This window comes from Salvelinus namaycush, chromosome 11 (assembly GCF_016432855.1).
Source record: "Salvelinus namaycush isolate Seneca chromosome 11, SaNama_1.0, whole genome shotgun sequence".
Classification (NCBI taxonomy): Eukaryota; Metazoa; Chordata; class Actinopteri; order Salmoniformes; family Salmonidae; genus Salvelinus; species Salvelinus namaycush.
Window position 1 is genome coordinate 16,238,090 of NC_052317.1, and position 19,592 is coordinate 16,257,681.

Below are 19,592 nucleotides of genomic sequence, written 5' to 3' on the forward strand. Positions count from 1 at the left end.
ACCACACACACGGTCATACAGGACACACTGCACGCGGTCATACGGGACACACTGCACACGGTCATACAGGACACACTGCACACGGTCATACAGGACACACTGCACACGGTCATACAGGACACACTGCACACGGTCATACAGGACACTACACACAGTCATACAGCATCAGGAAATGCAGGGAGCATCAAAATACCACCACACTTTGAGCTGTGTTGCAAGATCCACGTTGAAAGAAGAATGTCGGGCTACAATTAAAACTTTACACTGTACACTAACACACTCATACCAGCAACAGGACACATAACTCATCACACTGCTAGCAGGATTGCAACATCCACGGTGTAAGAAGAACATCCGCCCTTAATTGAATCAGTGTTACTGTAACAAGCCAAGCCTACATCCGGTGGAGGTTTCAACTTGCATGTATTCCCATATCCCCGCTCCAGCTCAATACTAAATCCTCATGGTTGTGTGTTGCGGTGACACTGACACTGTGATTATGATACAGCCCAGTGGCCTCAGGGCACAGCAGAGCTGACCCAGCGGAGAATGTGACCCCTGTCGACCTCCGTGACCCTGCTGTCACTCAGTCAGAGGATTAGCTCTCCTCCTTCAGTCAGCCTCGTTCAAAAACGGTGGGAAACAACACTGATAATGAGAGGAAATGAGACGAGGGGTCAGAGGGCAACTGTAGCAGCTCGGGACTCTGTGGGTCACTCGCGCTAGCTACAGGTACGTCCCAAATAGTACCCTACGGGACCTGGTCTAAAATAGTGCACCATAGGGAATAGGGTGTCATGTAGAACCCTGCCACCGTGTTGATTCTGTGCAGAGGGGTGAGCGGAGTAAGCCAAGCCGTTGGTAAATAAATAAACAGATGCATAAATAGATGATCCAAACAGTCAACTATGGTATTGATGAAAAACAATCATATTAACCCAGTTCGGCCCCAGACCAAGTGGTTTTACAAATCTAGAAAAGGTCAATAAGCGGGCAGGGAAGACATTCATGGTCTTTATGCAAAAAAATAAAGAATCATCCTCATGTTGTTCAAATATTCTCATGATATTATCTAATAACAAATGCCAGGAAAAGCACTAAGCAGATCTCCAATGGTGCCGTTTCCAAAAGGGTAGAAGTTCACGTACAAGCTAGTAAATGTCAAGTTGAGGCCCTCTGGTTCACACCCCTCCATCTCACGTCATCCTGTATGCACGATGGCACCTGGCCTTGCTTGACTTCCCTTACCCTGTCTTTTTTAAAGGAGAATTTCCCCCCCACTTGTTTATTAGAGAGGACAGTGACTGACAGGGAAGGTAGGAGGGTAGGAGAGCGGGGGGCGCTGGAATAGCAGTGGGTCAGACTCCAACCCACGCACACACTGGTACATGTATTCTGGGCCAGCGGCTTCGACCGCTAGATCAGCCAACGCGTCAGTTCACTTACCCGGTCTTTGTCATCAGCCACATCAGACAGCAAGTCATCAAGGTCTAGAATGCCTCCGTCCCCATGCTCCAACCGGTGCACCTGTAACCAGTAGCTGGCATCCTAGAGGAAGAACAAGAAGATTAATGTGTTGTCTATTTACTACGTGAGCAAGGGAGATGTGTGCTTTTGCATATCCCATTGTCCCCGGTAGACACACACATAAATAGAGAGAAGGAGGAGAGATAGAGAGGGAGGAGAGATAGAGTAGGGAGAGAGAGGAGAGGGAGATGTTTAAGGCCAGTCTTGACAGGGCTGAGGAGAGGCTTTAAGACCACAGAGACGTGAGGGTTTGATTTAAATCGCCCCACAGCCCCGAGGGCAGTCTCATTACACAATGTACAGACAGACAAATCCTTTACAATACTGAGACCAGCATTATGAGCAGATTTACAGTCAACACCACACAATAGATAACGGGAACGGACCTTCTCAAACCATCAACATATATCAGCAGAATCAACAACAAGAGGGACAGTAAACATCAAAAAGAGGAGACAGAGAAAGAGACAGAGCTCAGGAGAGAGAAGGACCAAGAGATAGGCCTACAGAGAGAGAGAGAGAGAGAGAGAGAGAGGAGAGAGACCAATAGTGAGAGAAACTGATGAGTGTAGGTGTCTGCCAGGGGCAGGTTAATATATTCTGCATGGTGGAAGTGTAACTGATGTGTCCCCATGGTGTTCAACCCAGACTGTGAGGGACAACGGAGGACACGGTGCTGGGCGGCATTTAGATCATTACGACTCTGACAAACATGCCACTCATCCCATTTAGACAGAAACCTGGAGATGCCACCTGGGCCTGTACTCATAAAGCGCCTCAGAAGAGGAGTCACGATCTAGTGTCTACTGTAGGATCAGGTCCGGCCTTTTATTCATTCTGATTTAAAAAGCTAAATTGATACTGGATCTGCATTCTGCTCTACGGGCCTTGATGCCCTCCTCCCCCACCCCCTTCACAGATCCGACATGGGGATAGTGTGGAGGGGAGGGGGAGCCATCTCTCCACTGAGAATGACAGTCTGTCAGAGGGAGAGAGGGAGAGACTACAGGACAGAGGGGAGAGCAGAGGGCACATTCACACCGGCGCTGCTCTGCAAATGGATCCCTTAAAGCCAGAATCCTTCATTTAAACAATAACAAGACACCCCGCCTGTGTTTAGGTGAAAAGGGATGGGCCTGGAGAAATGTAACAACTCTCAGATTCATAGACAGAACTATAGATGCAAGGACTGACTATACATTATATAAAATGATAGTTTTAATGTTAAGAGGCTATGCAGTTTACAAACAGAATATAACAAGCTTATATTATATACACAGGCAGTTGGGAAAGCTAAGGCTAGCTTTTTAAAGCAGAAATTTGCATCCTGCAGCACAAACTCAAAACAGTTCTGGGACACTAAAGTCCATGGAGAATAAGAGCACCTCCTCCCAGCTGCCCACTGCACTGAGGATAGGAAACACTGTCACCACCGATAAATCCATTATAATTGAGAATTTCATTTTTCTACGGCTGGCCATGTTTTCCACCTGGCTACCCCTACCCCAATCAACAGCCCTGCACTCCCCACAGCAACTCGCCCAAGCCTCCCCCATTTCTCCTTCACCCAAATCCAGATAGCTGATGTTCTTAAAGAACTGCAAAAACTGGACCCCTACAAATCAGCCGAAATTGTTGCAACCCCTATTACTAGCCTGTTCAACCTCTCTTTCATATCGTCTGAGATTCCCAAAGATTGGAAAGCTACCGCGGTCATCCCCCTCTTCAAAGGGGGAGACACTCTAGACCCAAATTGCTACGGACCTATATCTATCCTACCCTGCCTTTCTAAGGTCTTCGAAAGCCAAGTTAACAAACAGATTACCGACCATTTCGAATCCCACCGTACCTTCTCCGCTATGCAATCTGGTTTCAGAGCTGGTCATGGGTGCACCTCAGCCACGCTCAAGGTCCTAAACGACCTCATAACCGCCATCGATAAGAGACATTACTGTGCAGCCGTATTCATCGACCTGGCCAAGGCTTTCGACTCTGTCAATCACCACATTCTTATTGGAAGACTCAACAGCCTTGGTTTCTCAAATGACTGCCTCGCCTGGTTCACCAACTACTTCTCAGATAGAGTTCAGTGTGTCAAATCGGAGGGCCTGTTGTCCGGACCTCTGGCAGTCTCTATGGGGGTGCCACAGGGTTCAATTCTCGGGCCGACTCTCTTCTCTGTATACATCCATGATGTCGCTCTCGCTGCTGGTGATTCTCTGAACCACCTCTACGTAATTCCTACATTCTGTATACTTCTGGCCTTTCTTTGGACACTGTTAACTAACCTCCAGACGAGCTTCAATGCCATACAACTCTCCTTCCGTGGCCTCCAACTGCTCTTAAATGCAAGTAAAACTAAGTGCATGCTCTTCAACCGATCACTGCCCGCACCTGCCCGTCCGTCCAGCATCACCACTCTGGACGGTTCTGACCTAGAATATGTGGACAACTACAAATACCTAGGTGTCTGGCTAGACTGTAAACTCTCCTTCCAGACTCACATTAAGCATCTCCAATCCAAAATTAAATCTAGAATCGGCTTCCTATTTCGCAACAAAGCATCCTTCACTCATGCTGCCAAACATACCCTCGTAAAACTGACCATCCTACCGATCCTCGACTTCGGCGATGTCATCTATAAAATAGCCTCCAACACTCTACTCAGCAAATTAGATGCAGTCTATCACAGTGCCATCCGTTTTGTCACCAAAGCCCCATATACTACCCACCACTGCAACCTGTACGCTCTCGTTGGCTGGCCCTCGCTTCATACTCGTCGCCAAACCCACTGGCTACAGGTTATCTACAAGTCTCTGCTAGGTAAAGCCCCGCCTTGTCTCAGCTCACTGGTCACCATAGCAGCACCCACCCATACCACGCGCTCCAGCAGGTATATTTCCCTGGTCACCCCCAAAGCCAATTCCTACTTCGGCCGCCTTTCCTTCCAGTTCTCTGCTGCCAATGACTGGAATGAACTGTAAAAATCACTGAAGCTGGAGACCCATATCTCCCTCACTAACTTTAAGCACCAGCTGTCAGAGCAGCTCACAGATCACTGCATCCAACTACCTCATCCCCATACTGTATTTATGTATTTATCTTGCTCCTTTGCACCCCAGTATCTCTACTTGCACATTCATCTTCTGCACATCTACCATTCCAGTGTCTAATTGCTATATTGTAATTACTTCGCCACCATGGCCTATTTATTGCCTTACCCCCCTTATCTTACCTCATTTGCACTCACTGTATATAGACTTTTATTTTTCTATTGTATTATTGATTGTATGTTTGTTTATTCCATGTGTAACTCTGTGTTGTTGTATGTGTCGAACTGCTGTGCTTTATCTTGGCCAGGTCGCAGTTGTAAATGAGAACTAGTTCTCAACTAGCCTACCTGGTTAAATAAAGGTGAAATAAAATAAAATAAATATTTTGGGTTCTGATGTGGTATGACAGTTGAACTAAGCTCATGTGGCATTTATAAGTTATATTCCTCAGCAATCAATGACTACATATCATTCATTTATAAGTCAAAAAATGGATGAAGCAACTAGGGACTCCAGATTTAATGTAATGACCAGTTAGTTTGACAGACTGGACCATGTCAAAGTAAATCACTACTCTGTGCAGCCATAAAGAGTAATTCCCTTAGTGGTCACATGGCTCAGGGCAGGAAATGCATTATGTGCAAACACTGAGTGTACACAAACAAATCACAAATGGGGAATGGGACAGAGTGGCCCATTTGTTTCCTAAAACACTGAGTGGACAAACTGGATTGAGAAAGAGTGAGAGAGAAGTTCATCTATGATCCACAGTAAACACAGTCTACTGTGGCCAGGGCAATCAATCAGTGATTTTCCGTCAATATCGACCCATGTCTATTTTCCCCCCGGGGGAGGCAAGCTTACATTTGGCCTTTAGCGAGTGTTTTGTGTAGTAGTCTGCTGAAGAGATACGATCTGCTTGGTTAAATTAAACAGTGGCAGCCATATCGGAGAGCAGAGAGCCGTGTGTAAAAGACATTCCTAGAGGCCCATGTCCCGAGAGTAAAAATAACCTACTGTAAATATCACACCACCACACCTCACAGTGGACTTCTGGAGTAAACAAGGAGAGTAGCGGACTGGTGATGGAGCAGGGCTGGAAACCAGGGTCATATTCATTAGAGCCCACGTATCAAGATGTTTTGCAACTGAAACAAGCCTTAATTACTGGGCAAGTTCAGGTTAACTTCAGACCGGGCTGTTTTTTTCCACGTCTCGTTTAATATCTTTGGAAACTGGTGAATACGGCCCAGCTAATTGCCTTACTCAACTTCCACCTTCACAGACACACACGGCTACGTCAATAACCAACTCCTAGCCTTGCATAGCCATAGAGGCTACATCAACCCTCACAAACAACAAAAACAAAACAGCTGTCTCTTGAATCAAAATGGCTCTTATTTCCACACAAACAAGGTGGGAATATCCCTGACAGGCTCCAGCTCTGTTCCCATGAACCAACTCAGGCAGGCCTCATCAATACCCTATGAAGCAACAGGCCCGGAGTCACCCTCCCTCTCTTGCTCTTGAAAATGTACAGAAAGAAGTATTATGCTTACAGAAAGGTGGGTTCAGATTCAGAATAGAGAAAGATGTATTACAGTTCTAGGAATGTGTGTTGGGTTCACTGAGAGGTCAATAACTCCGTATGCTATAGATAAGCCTGCCGATCTGATTCTGGGGATCCCCCTGGTATCCCTAGTTTTCATTGGCTGCATGTTGCCTTTGGCCTGACTCCAGACTTGCACAGAGCTGATGAGCGGTGCAGGAGATTAGTCTTTGTTTTGACTCCAAGCCTGCATCAGAGACCTAGTTTTAAAGCCCTTCTCCGTGAGGATGCGTCCTGGGATAACGCAGAGCACCATGGGCTCTGGGTTCCATCCAAACAGGCAGTAGAGGTTCAGCCTCACTGCACAGACAGGCCACACAGTCTGACGGCTGCTGTATCGCTCGCCATGCACTGCTGAGCACTGAGCATTACGCACAAAGACCAGTGTTGTACTGAAGGAGCAGGCTGGCTGGCTGGCTGGCTGGCTGGCTGGAGGGTGATGACTAGGGCTGGTCGATACATCGCGAATACCTGTATCGATTTTTACAATACCGTCTATAACGATACTTCACTGTCAGTTTTGGTTGAGTACCAAACCATCAGAATGAAGAAAGCCCTTTCAAATCAGAATTCATTTGTAGCCATTCTAGGGTCATGCAGAAATATAAAATACCGTCAAATACCACCACATCGTAGAAAATGAGAAAAATATTGTGATATGATTTTTTGGCCATATCGCCCAGCCCTGATGGACCGTGTGAAGCTAAGCCTCTACCCCCCCTGACCCCCATACCCTCTCATCTGCATGTCATTTACTGCATGTCATTTACTGTACGACTGACTCCGACTAGCACTCTCAAGAGGTTTCCGTATAACCCTGAGAACTTTCGCTGCAGCGCTCTCTTTCTGGGAGCAGGAAACACAAGCGCGTGTCCTCACGTACACACGCAGGGAACTGAGAGCGTAGTTAAGTGACCGTAGATTTAGGATTTAGCAATATGCATGGCGGGAGAGTCTCTCTGCGTTGACAGACGGAGAGGACAGAGTAAGTTACTTAGGCAATGTGGTGGGAGCTGACAAACTGAAGACAAATGCTGCTACAACTATCTGGGGAGTGATCTGACAAACAACGTCACAACATAATACATTTCAGAGACAACCCATTGCATGCTTCTTTCTGCTCTCCTAGCTGCATGCGAACGCTACTGTAACGTTCAAAGCATTCGCAGAACAGAAAGGGCTTCATGCGTGTCCCCAATGGCCCCCCTTTTCCATATATAGTGCACCACTTTTGACCGGAGCCCTTTGGAGCCTGCTCGACCAGTAGCGCGTTAGAAAGGGAATAGGCTGCCATTTAGGACGGAGCCGAGGAGTCTGATATAGGGGGTGGAAGAGTTTGGGATTAGACCAGTGGGGATGCAGACAGGCTCCAGACCCCAACAGAGAGCGAGCATAACTGATTATGGTCTAGAAATAGTGAAATTACTGCATAGCCTGTCTGAACTAAGCCAAGATGAACAGCCTGGCAGGCAAGCAGCAGAGAGACCGCAAATGAGAATACAATTCTCTTCAAGGTATTTTTTTGTTTAGAGAGAGAACAACTGTGGTTGAGTTGACTCTGGCTGAAACGTTCACTCTACTTCCGAACCGACACTTCCACCAAACTGCGTTCCAAATGGCACGCTATTCCCTTACGACCACAGTCTGTGCTAACTGCTTGATTTGACTGTTTAACTGATCAGAACGCTGCCAACTCAGCCAGTGAGGTAGACTGAGGTTCCCCTGGGACTATTAGTTGCAGACACACATGAAGTGTGAATGTGGATTTGGCCACAACACATCCAAGGTTAATGTGAGGATAGTGTAAACAGAAAAGTTGCACATCTGATGCAGTAGAAAGGGCAGATCTTACTGCATCTATTTCGTTAGTGTAAAAGCCTCCGAGGTGTGAAATGGGGTTGAGAAACACCATAAGGACAGGGGAGTGAAGGTAACAGAGCCCTCCAGACACATAAGCGATGTGAAGGAGCTGCACAAAACCAAATCAACAACATCAGAACAATGTAATGGGGCATGGCTCAAAATCACCCACAAATCAACCTTGACAAATAAGCACAAGTCTGTTTGTGCCATCATGCCAACTCCTTGGGGTTGGCTTGACAATGTGCAATGAAGATGGCAAGAGGCACAAACAGATCTGGGACCAGGCTGAGAAGTAGGGTCGGGACGATACCAGTATCAGGATACTCGTTAGTATCATGGCAAGGAAACAAAACAAGCATATTTAACTTCTTTAGTAAAGCAGCCCTAATGTTGGAAACAAACATTATTAGAGGTCGACTGATTAATCGGAATGGACGATTAATTAGGGCCGATTTCAAGTTTTCATAACAATCGGAAATCGGTATTTTTGGACACCGTTTTTTTTTTACACCTTTATTTAACGAGACAAGTCAGTTAAGAACACATTCTTATTTTCAATGACGGCCTAGGAACGGTGGGTTAACTGCCTTGTTCAGGGTCAGAACGACAGATTTTTACCTTGTCAGCTCGGGGATTCAATCTTGCAACCTTACGGTTAACTAGTCCAGTGCTCTAACCACCTGATTACATTGCACTCCACGAGGAGCCTGCCTGTTACGCGAATGCAGTAAGAAGTAAGTTGCTAGCTAGCATTAAACTAATCTTATATAAAACAATCCATGAATTAATCAATCATAATCACTAGTTAACTACACATGGTTGATGATATTACTAGTTTATCTAGCGTGTCCTGCGTTGCATATAATCAATGTGGTGCGCATTCGCGAAAAAGGACTGTCGTTGCTCCAACGTGTACCTAACCATAAACATCAATGCCTTTCTTAAAATCAATACACAAGTGAATATTTTCAAACCTGCATATTTAGTTAATATTGCCTGCTAACTTGAATTTCTTTTAACAAGGGAAATTGTGTCACTTCTCTTGCAACAGAGTCAGAGTATATGCAGCAGTTTGGGCCGCCTGGCTAGTTGCGAACTGTGTGAAGACTATTTCTTCCTAACAAAGACAGCCAACTTCGCCAAACGTGGGATGATTTAACAAAAACGCATTTGCGAAAAAGCACCATCGTTGCACGACTGTACCTAACCATAAACATCAATGCCTTTCTTAAACTCAATACACAGAAGTATATATTTTTAAACCTGCATATTTAGCTGAAAGAAATGCAGGTTAGCAGGCAATATTAACCAGGTCAAATTGTGTCACTTCTCTTGTGTTCATTGCATGCAGTCAGGGTATATGCAACAGTTTGGGCCGCCTGGCTCGTTGCGAACTAATTTGCCAGAATTGTACGTAATTATGACATAACATTGAAGGTTGTGCAATGTAACAGGAATATTTAGACTTATGAATGCCACCTGTTAGATAAATACGAAACGGTTGCGTATTTCACTGAAAGAATAAACGTTTTGTTTTCGAGATGATAGTTTCCGGATTCGACCATATTAATGACCTACGGCTCGTATTTCTGTGTGTTATTATGTTATAATTAAGTCTATGATTTGATACAGCAGTCTGACTGAGTGATGGTAGGATTCAGCAGGCTCATAAGCATTCATTCAAACAGCACTTTCGTGCGTTTTGCCAGCAGCTCTTCGCAATGCTTCAAGCATTGAGCTGTTTATGACTTCAAGCCCATCAACTCCCGAGATTAGGATGGTGTAACCGATGTGAAATGGCTAGCTAGTTAGCGGGGTGCGCGATAATAGCGTTTCAAATGTCACTCGCTCTGAGACTTGGAGTAGTTGTTCCCCTTGCTCTGCATGGGTAACGCTGCTTCGAGGGTGACTGTTGTCGATGTGTTCCTGGTTCGAACTCAGGTAGGGGCGAGGAGAGGGACGGAAGCTATACTGTTACACTGGCAATACTAAAGTGTCTATAAGAACATCCAATAGTCAAAGGTATATGAAATACAAATGGTATAGAGAGAAATAGTCCTATAAGAACTACAACCTAAAACTTCTTACCTGGGAATATTGAAGACTCATGTTAAAAGGAACCACCAGCTTTCATATGTTCTCATGTTCTGAGCAAGGAACTTTAACATTAGCTTTCTTACATGGCACATATTGTACTTGTACTTTCTTCTCCAACACTTTGTTTTTGCATTATTTAAACCAAATTGAACATTCATTATTTATTTGAGGCTAAATTTATTTTATTGATGTATTATATTAAGTTAAAATAGGTGTTCATTCAGTATTGTTGTAATTGTCATTATTACAAATAAATAAATAAAAATCGTCTGATTAATCGGTATCGGCATTTTTTGGTCCTCCAATAAATCGGTATCGGTATCGGCGTTGAAAAATCATAATCGGTCGACCTCTAATCCTTATATTGTCTTCCAGAGTCACATTTATTTATTTTCCAAACTACAGCACACAATATTTTACATACAGCAGATTTTTAAAGGACCAAAGAGTTTAGTCTGCTTCGGCGTTTTCATTTTTGCCACGGGAAAAAATATTGCGATACTGGCATCGTCCCGGCCCAAGAAGGTAGCAAACTAAGAAGGTCAAGTTTATATGTGAGTCGGCGACCACACAAAGGTCATGAACGGAGCACATGTCTGACTCGAAGGGTCAAAGTGAGGCGAGTTTGAGAAACAAAAAGCTCCTTTCATTCCAGCTCAATGACTCCTCAAGAGGGAAATTGGAAAATGTCACTAGAGCAGCGTGATGCCTATCTGGAAGGAGAAACAGACAGCCACTAACAGATAGACGTGTCATTACAACACGCAGAGAGGGGCAAATACAACAACAGTCCTGTGGAGTGTGTCTGGATGCATCCCAATGGGCCCTGGTCAAAAGTAGTGCATTATACAGGGAATAGGGTGCCACTTTGGACTAGGGTGCCACTCTGTGTTAATGTAATACGCATATCCGACAGTATTGTGGAAGGTGTGTGTCAGTAATAAGATATGCCTATTGTCTAAGCATATGCCCAATGCTCACTGAAGGCCTGGTTTTGTCCTCAGTCCTAAAGTCAAGTCCCTAACATTTCTCCAAATGTATAAGCCCCAACTGGAATCTTAAGTACGACTCTTCTCAGTGGGGCTTACTAGTTACGATTTATCCTTGTACAACCCAGACCTCTTTACTCCCGTGTTACGCTGTGTTAGAGAGAGACCGTGGTCCGAAATAACTCACGTTACACTGAGCTCAGAAAACAGAGAAAGGGAGTAAAAAAAGGAACGGTAATGTGGCTCGTCTTAAATCACAATGACACGGCACAAAAACACAGCCAAAACGGGCCAGTGGAGACGGTTCCTAGTTCTCAGCTGTAGGACTGTCTTCCCAACCCATCTCTCTCTCTCTCTCTCTCCCTCCATCAATGAGGCCAGTCAGCCCTCAGACACTGTCAGCATCCCAAATGGCACCCTATTCCTTATATATTGCACTACTATGTAGGGAATAGGGTGCCATTTGGGATGCAGACTCCGACAGGATTCATTATCTCACAAGACGTACAGCCAGGAGCCAGCCCCTCTATTCCCCTCCACCCCAACTCTACTCCCCTCCACTCCACTCCCTCTCACTTAAACCCTGCAATCAGCCTGGCCCCTGGCCACACGGCTCCTCGTTAGGGGAGGGGCAGGCAGGGCACACACAGGGCCAAGCACACCGTCTCGGAAAGGGGTCCCACACTCGACATACAACAATGTAAGAGACCGATTAAATGGATTTGTGAATATCTGATCCAATCGAGATTAAAAATAAGAAAAAAAGAACCTGTCGTTGTAGATTGAACAAACAGCCATAATTATGTTGGAAGTAATAAGCAGCAAACATCCAGTCTTCATCTTTAGGGCCACGCAGAGCACTTGGTGAGCACTTAGAAAGATCCCGTTTCACATCAAGTTGGAATGGTCAGGTCTATATTGCCGGTGAGGTGTCGCTGAACTTGAACCTGGAGGAAGAGGCTTGGCAATGAGGAGTAGCTACATTAGGTCTACTGCCCCATTCTACTGCCACTACCACTACTGCCCCATTTGATCTCAATCCACCTATATAAAAGGATCTGATTAACTAATTCACATGAAAGGCTTTTTAGATGGACAGGAGAGTAGCAACATCCTTCACTCTGCCACCTCAACCTTCACAGACGTACTAACCTGGCTCTGCTAAATCAATTCATTGTGAATCGTTACACTTCAGGTAGGGCGATACATTCAAATTAATTTGATCTATGTTCCTGCGCAATATTCCAAATGTCTGTATGGCAAGAATCAAGGTATTTATGAGCGTTCATGTCCGCTTGTTCTTATGTCTTTTTGGTCTCGTCTTCTTTGCTCCTCCTGTGCTGTGTGCACCTTCCCATTTACACCAGAGATCTGTATATAAATGACAAGATGCTCATCTCCCCGCCCTAACAATGGGAGTCGTTGTCCCAGAGGCAGGAAGGCAGGCGACAAGGTTAGATCCAAAATAAGCCCAAAGAAACGTATTGGGCTTATTTTGAACAGATTTTGGCGAGAGTGAAACCTTGCCTCACCTCTTCCTCTGTTTACACACACACACACACACACACACACACACACACACACACACAAACAAATATGAGAGATCACTTCTTCCTCTCTGACAAGCAGTTTCAAATCGCTATTTGCATTGGTCCAACAGAATCGGTCATATGGACACCAAAACACATTGGACATTATTTTACTGTAATATGGGAGAATTTAACTTTTCTAATGATACCTGTTTTATGTCTCAAAGTTCACACAGAGCAGACACTACTAAAACGGGAGTATAAATGAACACTGATTCTGGAAAATGAAAGCTCAGTTTGTGGCGTGCGGCATTGCGGTACCGCAATAAGCATAAACCCCAATTATAAAGGAATTGGTACCTCGTTCTCATTCTGAGAAATAAGGTCGGCCACTTGATTTCAACATCTGAACAAAGTGGACAGGCTAGCATGCTGTTAAACAGTTGTAGACGGACAGATGGGTGTGTTCATAACAATTCAACTGTTCTGCCTTGTTAACTAGCAAATAGATCCAAGTTGGGTAAACTTGAAATATAAAGATTAACTGGCTACATCCTGGCAGGTGGGCTTGTTCTTGAGAGATTGTGTGCGACCTATGTTCATTTTCTATATTGTCTGCTAGAAGAAGTAGTCATTATTAGTTCATGTGCATTATGCATGGTTCTGGTATTATTTGTAACAAAAGGGCATTTTCATAGACTGATTTGAAAGCCCGATCAGTGATTATTACAAACAACAAAAAAGCAGGTTAACCTATTTTGATAAATATAATTACATTATTAGTGGGTCTTATGGTTGTGGAAGGCTTAATATTTAGCCTAGGTAGAATTACAAGCCCTGAATTCATTAGGTTATTGCTGACTTTTGAACATGCCCTGTATTTGACCTTTAATTTTACAACAAAGATTAGAAAACACGTATTTAATTTTTTTTTTAGATATAATTTTGAATTGTTAAAAAGATATGATTTTAAGGCCATATCGCCGAGCCCTAACTTCAGCGGAGAAGACCCACCACTTAACATGTAGAGGACCACGGAGGCCTTTTCTCACCTTTCACATCACCACGATGTGACAACGGAGGAGGTGGTGGCGGTGTGCGTGTGAGCAGTGGAGTATCCTCTCTCCCTACAGGAAGTGTGGGTGTTCGCTAGAGTACTAGAGGACACAGTGAACCCGGTGTTGGAAAGCAGGGAGGAGGGACAGACGCCTTCATTCTCACTGGCACCTTTCTCTCGCTCAGGTCAGCCGGTGTGGGTCAGACCTGGGTTCAAATACTATTTGAAATCATTTCAAATACTTTTTGTGCTCGTTTTGAGCTTGCCTGGCTTAAGGGACCAAGAGAATAGTCCCTAAAACGGCAAGCGCCGCTTATCGGGGGGCACTCCAGGCAGGTTAGAGCAAACACTCATCGAATGAAATAGAGAAGCTGGCCAGATGGTGTCACAGGTGAGGTCACGCAGCCACAACCCTCCCTAACCCAAACGTCATTCACAAACTGGCCATTTCGCTTCTCTCTGCAGCTACAGTTGTCAATGACGCAGATGCAATTGAAGCAGGCCGACAGCGTTTTGCTTTGGCTTTTTAAAAAACCACACTTTAGTAAGCCATGTGCAGCATGTGCACCAACTGGGATTCTAGTATTAAATTCATGTTGGCGTTTGGTATTTCACAATTATATAAGTCTATGGCATTTCCACTAGCAAGAACAGCAATTACAGCAAATGAGCAAACAAGAACAAATCTAATCACAATAATGTTCACAAATTAAGTCCACATTATTATCAGACCAAATTGTTCATTTTCATTCCATTAAGCCTACTCTGAAAGATGATGCAGCCAACATTAAATACTAACCAGGGTCAACCAAACTCATTTTAAAACCGAATTCCGTCCCTAATGGCACACCTATTCCCTATATAGTGCACTACTTTTGATCGGAGCCATATGGGCCCATGTCAAAAGTAGTGCACTATATAGGGAATAGGGTGCCATTAGGGACGCGACCAGATAAATGGCCTCTGGATGCCGTAAATGAAGCAGTCAATTCAAAAGCATATTGTGGAAACTGTATGGAGACAGCAAATGCCCTGCAGTCAAATACATGTATTTCTGCTTTTCAGGAAACCCAGTCATGAAACATGTACAAGAAATGCACAGTATGGTATTACCAGACTTGTATAGACACAGCAACATTTCTAAGAAATCCATTCAACCATGTAAACAAAAAAATGCATTGATGTTATGAAATATGACTGACAAAGCCAGAGTACATTTCAATACAAAGACAAGCCCACAAATCGGCTTTCAAGTACAGAACAATAGAAGTTCAAAATTGAAAGAGTTTCGCTGACAGCGAAGGAAAAGGGAACGGAGCAGTAGTCTTGAGATGGATTTCTGTTTAAGGTCAAATCAAATAGAATTGTATTGGTAGCCTACACATATTTTGCGAAATGCTTATTTATGTTCATCGCTCCAACAGTGCAGCAATACACGAAAAATCTAAAAAAGAAAATAGAGTCCAGAATATAAATATATACAGTGAGCTCCAAAAGTTTTGGGACAGTGACACATTTTTTGGTTGTTTTGGCTCTTAATCCAGCACTTTGGATTTGAAATGATACTAAGGACTATGAGGTTAAAGTGTATAATGATGTCTGATGCACAAATATCATACCCCCCAAGACATGCTAACCTCTCACCATTACAATAGCAGGGGATGTTAGCATTTTTGTGGGGGTATGATATTTGTGCGTCTAACTCGCATTCACCTTTATTCCTGATTCATTCAGGATTATCCGTAATCATGGTAGCATCCACATTAACATAGAAGTGTTTAGAAACATATTCTATTCTTATTTACAATAAAAGTGACCCCAAAATGACACAATACATTATTTGCTATTCATTTCTTTTGGGCACAAAATCTGAAACACAACCAGAACAAACAGCAAATGCATCCAACAAGTTTGTAGAGCCACAAGCTTGATGTAGTCATTGTGTGCTTGGGACTAAATATTGAACTTTTTACTACTTTAATACACAAGTGAATTTGTCCCAATACTTTCGGCCCCCTAAAATGGGGGGACTATGTACAAAAAGTGCTGTAATTGGGAAACGGTTCAATAGATATGGATGAGAATATCCTCAAATTAAAGCTGTATCATTGTAACATTCCAAAGTGCTGGAGTACAGAGCCAAAACAATAGTCACCGTCCCAATACTTTGAGCTCACTGTATGTATACGATGGTGTGTATAGACAGTATTTGAATAGAAAAGGTGTACAGAAGTAGGTATATAGGATGAGCCATGACTAGAATACAGTATACACATATAAAGTGGGTAAAACAGTATGTAAACATTATTAAAGTGACCAGTGTTTAATGACTATGTACATAGGGCAGGAGTCTCTAAGGTGCAGGGTAGAGTACCGGGTGGGAGCCGACTAGTAACAGTTCAGGGTAGGGTACTGGGCGGAGGTAAAAGTTCATGAGGGTTTTTAGGGGCCAAGTAGAGCTCAACCCTTTAGAGGGGAATGGGAGGTCATTTGGAGACATACGTCAGGCAGAGGACTTTAGTTACACTGGCTGTCACATTGCCAACATTACCCCTTACTTAGAATGCCTGATGTTGGCGAATAAAAGAAAGCTTGAAGTGGAAGAAAAACTACCCCAGAACTGAGAAAGGGGTTTGCCTGAGCCCAGAACTAAGCCTAACATCCACAAGCCTGAATGACAGTTCAATAAAAATAGGAAAAAAGCACCCCCCTCCCACACTAAAATGAATCCAGCAGAACTACACAAATTGGGGATACGGTAGAGTGTTAATTAATAGTGACGCACCGATATGACATTTTGACCGATACCGATATCCAATATTTTCCTTGCCCCCCAAAAATAAAGATACTGATAACCGATATTTAGAATTTTTGTGCCCTTTTAAGCATTCTAGTAGTTAAATAGTTAACACACACACATGGACGCAGCGGTCTAAGGCACTGCATTTCAGTGCAAGAGGCGTCACTACAGTCCCTGGTTCGAATCCAGGCTGTATCACATCCGGCTGTGATTGGGAGTACCATAGGGCGGCGCACAATTGGCCCAGCGTAGTCCGGGTTTGGCCAGGGTAGGCCGGCATTGTAAATAAGAATTTGTTCTTACCTGACTTGCCTAGTTAAATAAAAAGGTTATACACACACACAAACACACACACACACACACACACTGGCCAATTACCAGTAAAACATAATAAAAACCTATTTATTTCACTTACTTGCTGTGCTGTTTCGTTGTTCATTTGCTCAGTCGTTTCATTCTCAACCAGGACTTCAATGGAACGCCGTTTGGGTTTTTGCGTGTCAAAAAAGATACGTGTCAAATAACACTATTTGACTTGTCAAATAAGCTTGTTGACCAATCAGGACCTGAATATAACGGCACGTCACAAAATAATTTAACACGGTCATACATTTTTTTACATAGTTATTACAGATTGATTACACTATCACTCGTATTTCATATGTCACAACGATTCATCGATACGTATGCTATGATGCTGGTAAAGTTGTCTCGTGCACCTACAGTGCTGGTCATAATAAAAATCTAGCTAGCTCATGGATGCAAACAATGTTCTTCCCCAAAAACAACAATCTATTTCAGTAGCTGTAGTTAGCTAGCTAACTATATAGCTGGTGTCATCTAAAATAACCCTAATTTATAAGACAGTTCTTATTTTATTAATGGTCGGACCCATCTATGTGAAGCATGGGTGGCAAGTAGCCTAGTGGTTAGAGCATTGGGCCAGTAACCTAAAGGTTGCTGGATCAAATCTCCGAGTTGACAAGGTAAAAATCTGCCCCTGAACAAGGCAGTTAACCCACTGTTCCCCGGTAGGCCGTCATTGTAAATAATAATTTGTTCTTAACTGACTTGCCTAGTTAAATAAAGGTAAAAAACATATATATATTTTTAAAGTTAGACACTATGAGAATTAGCCACAGTAGTGGACTTTGCAGTTAGCCTTCAAAATAAAACTATGTCATTGCCAGTGACGCAAATGAATACAAATAGTAGAATTATGCCATAATTGAATAGATCATGCTAAACAAGGTTGGAATGTTATATAAAATCAAGGAAAGACAATAATTTGTCAATTTGACAAAAATCTGTAGAAATCACACTGGATGTATTATACTTTAGAATTGCATTGGGGGCATACTTATTTCACTGTACAGGCTTACCTATGGATTGTGGATCAATGACATGGGGTTTCAGTCTACTCAGTCACACCCAGAGAACATTAGGGAGAACGTTAGTCTGATAACTCTGAGGAGGACGTTGGGAATATTGGGTATTGAGTATATTGATATCCCATTTCATTGATCCCCAAATCTTAGGTAAAGCTGTACAGTGCAATATTAATGTCAACGCACACAATAGGCTGACTGGGGAAGTGATTTCACACAGTCACAGTCCCGCGATAAGAGCTACAACACTAATATTTGCGTAAACTATTCACAGTTGTACTCTGTGGGTGTCACCGAGTAGGCTAATACCCCATTTCATTGCTTCACATTCCAACCTTGTTTAACATTATCTAGTCTAAATATGGCATGATTCCACCAATTGTAACCTTCTGCCATCACTTTTAAAGAGGTACTTTAATTTTCAAGGCAAACCGCAAATTCCACTACTGTGCCTAATCTTTATTGTGGCTAGCTTCACAACACATAACCCGGTCCGGTCGAGCCTCACTAGCCAGATGAAGTTATCTGGCTTCTTATAATGTTAGCTTTGGGCACAGGGTTAAGTAGCTGGCTAGCTATTTATTTTCATGAACTGAAGTTCAATTTCAATAGGCGAACAACAAGTGGCAGCCTAGCTAATACTGACTCACAAGGATTCCTAAACCATTGCTAAGAATAATGAAAATGACTGCAGTTTGGTGCTAGCTAGGTACCAAGCTAAAACTAGCTACCCCAGAAGTTGCGGTCGAACAAATAATGCTTTATTACCAAAGAAGTATTGTAAACAGCTTGCACGTGCAAATTCAGAACACACAACATGTTATAATAGTACTGTGTTATTTGACGTGTATCTCCTTTGACACGCAAAGACCCAAACGGCGCTCCATAGTATGTCGTGAAGCTAATAGCAGTGACGCTATTATTGTGTAACTCCGGTAGGGCAACATTTGAAAAATAGCACACTTGGTAGTGTGTACCGGTGCTCGACCAGTCGCAAAAGCCAACATCACCCACGACAGAGAACGATTGATTGTCAAGGGCAATGAATTCCATTATCTTGGCGTTAATGGATTTCGCCTTTGAGTTGTCTCGCTGAAATGTTCTGCCTCTTTCAAATGACTGCTCAACTTGTTGACTGCTTGATCCACACAGCAGACGTTGTGGGCTAGGTTAGGAATGCTGTGTTGCATGTGTAGCGCCACATTTTACGTGGCGTCATTACGTCATGTTCCTACGTTACATAGATATGCACGTCAGCTTTGACATCGGTTTTGCATATCGGCGTTAAACTAGACATCGGGCCGATAACGATGTTGGCATTTTTAGCTAATATCGTCCAATTCCGATTTGTTCACCAATATATCGTGCATCCCTATTAATTAACCTAACAGAATGGAGAGGAAGTCCAAACAAGAGGAGACTTGGGAGTGCTCTAGTGTTACCTTAAACAAATCCTTATTTCTTTAAAGTCAGTCTTTTGTCGAGGGGATTAGGCTATTCTGAATGAATAATATCATTACGATATCACGTCTATATGGGTCCATTTGTCTGTCTGGAGACCTGTTTGGCTAGGGGACATGTCCTAGCATGAGATTGTAGAGACAAGCGGCAGAACTAGGCTACGTCCCAAATGGCACCCTATTCCCTATATATAGTGTATTACTTTTGACCAGAGCCTTA

At 43.5% G+C, this 19,592-nt stretch overlaps 1 protein-coding gene across 1 annotated transcript in view; it reads right to left on the reverse strand.

Moving 5' to 3' along the window:
- The window catches only part of LOC120055864 (partitioning defective 3 homolog), a 248,842-nt gene that overhangs the window by 196,752 nt on the left and 32,498 nt on the right, over positions 1–19,592 (reverse strand). Inside the window, exon 2 of the mRNA XM_039003891.1 lies at positions 1,447–1,548. Coding sequence (XP_038859819.1) covers positions 1,447–1,548 — 102 coding nt within the window. The remainder of the gene's footprint in view (positions 1–1,446; positions 1,549–19,592) is intronic.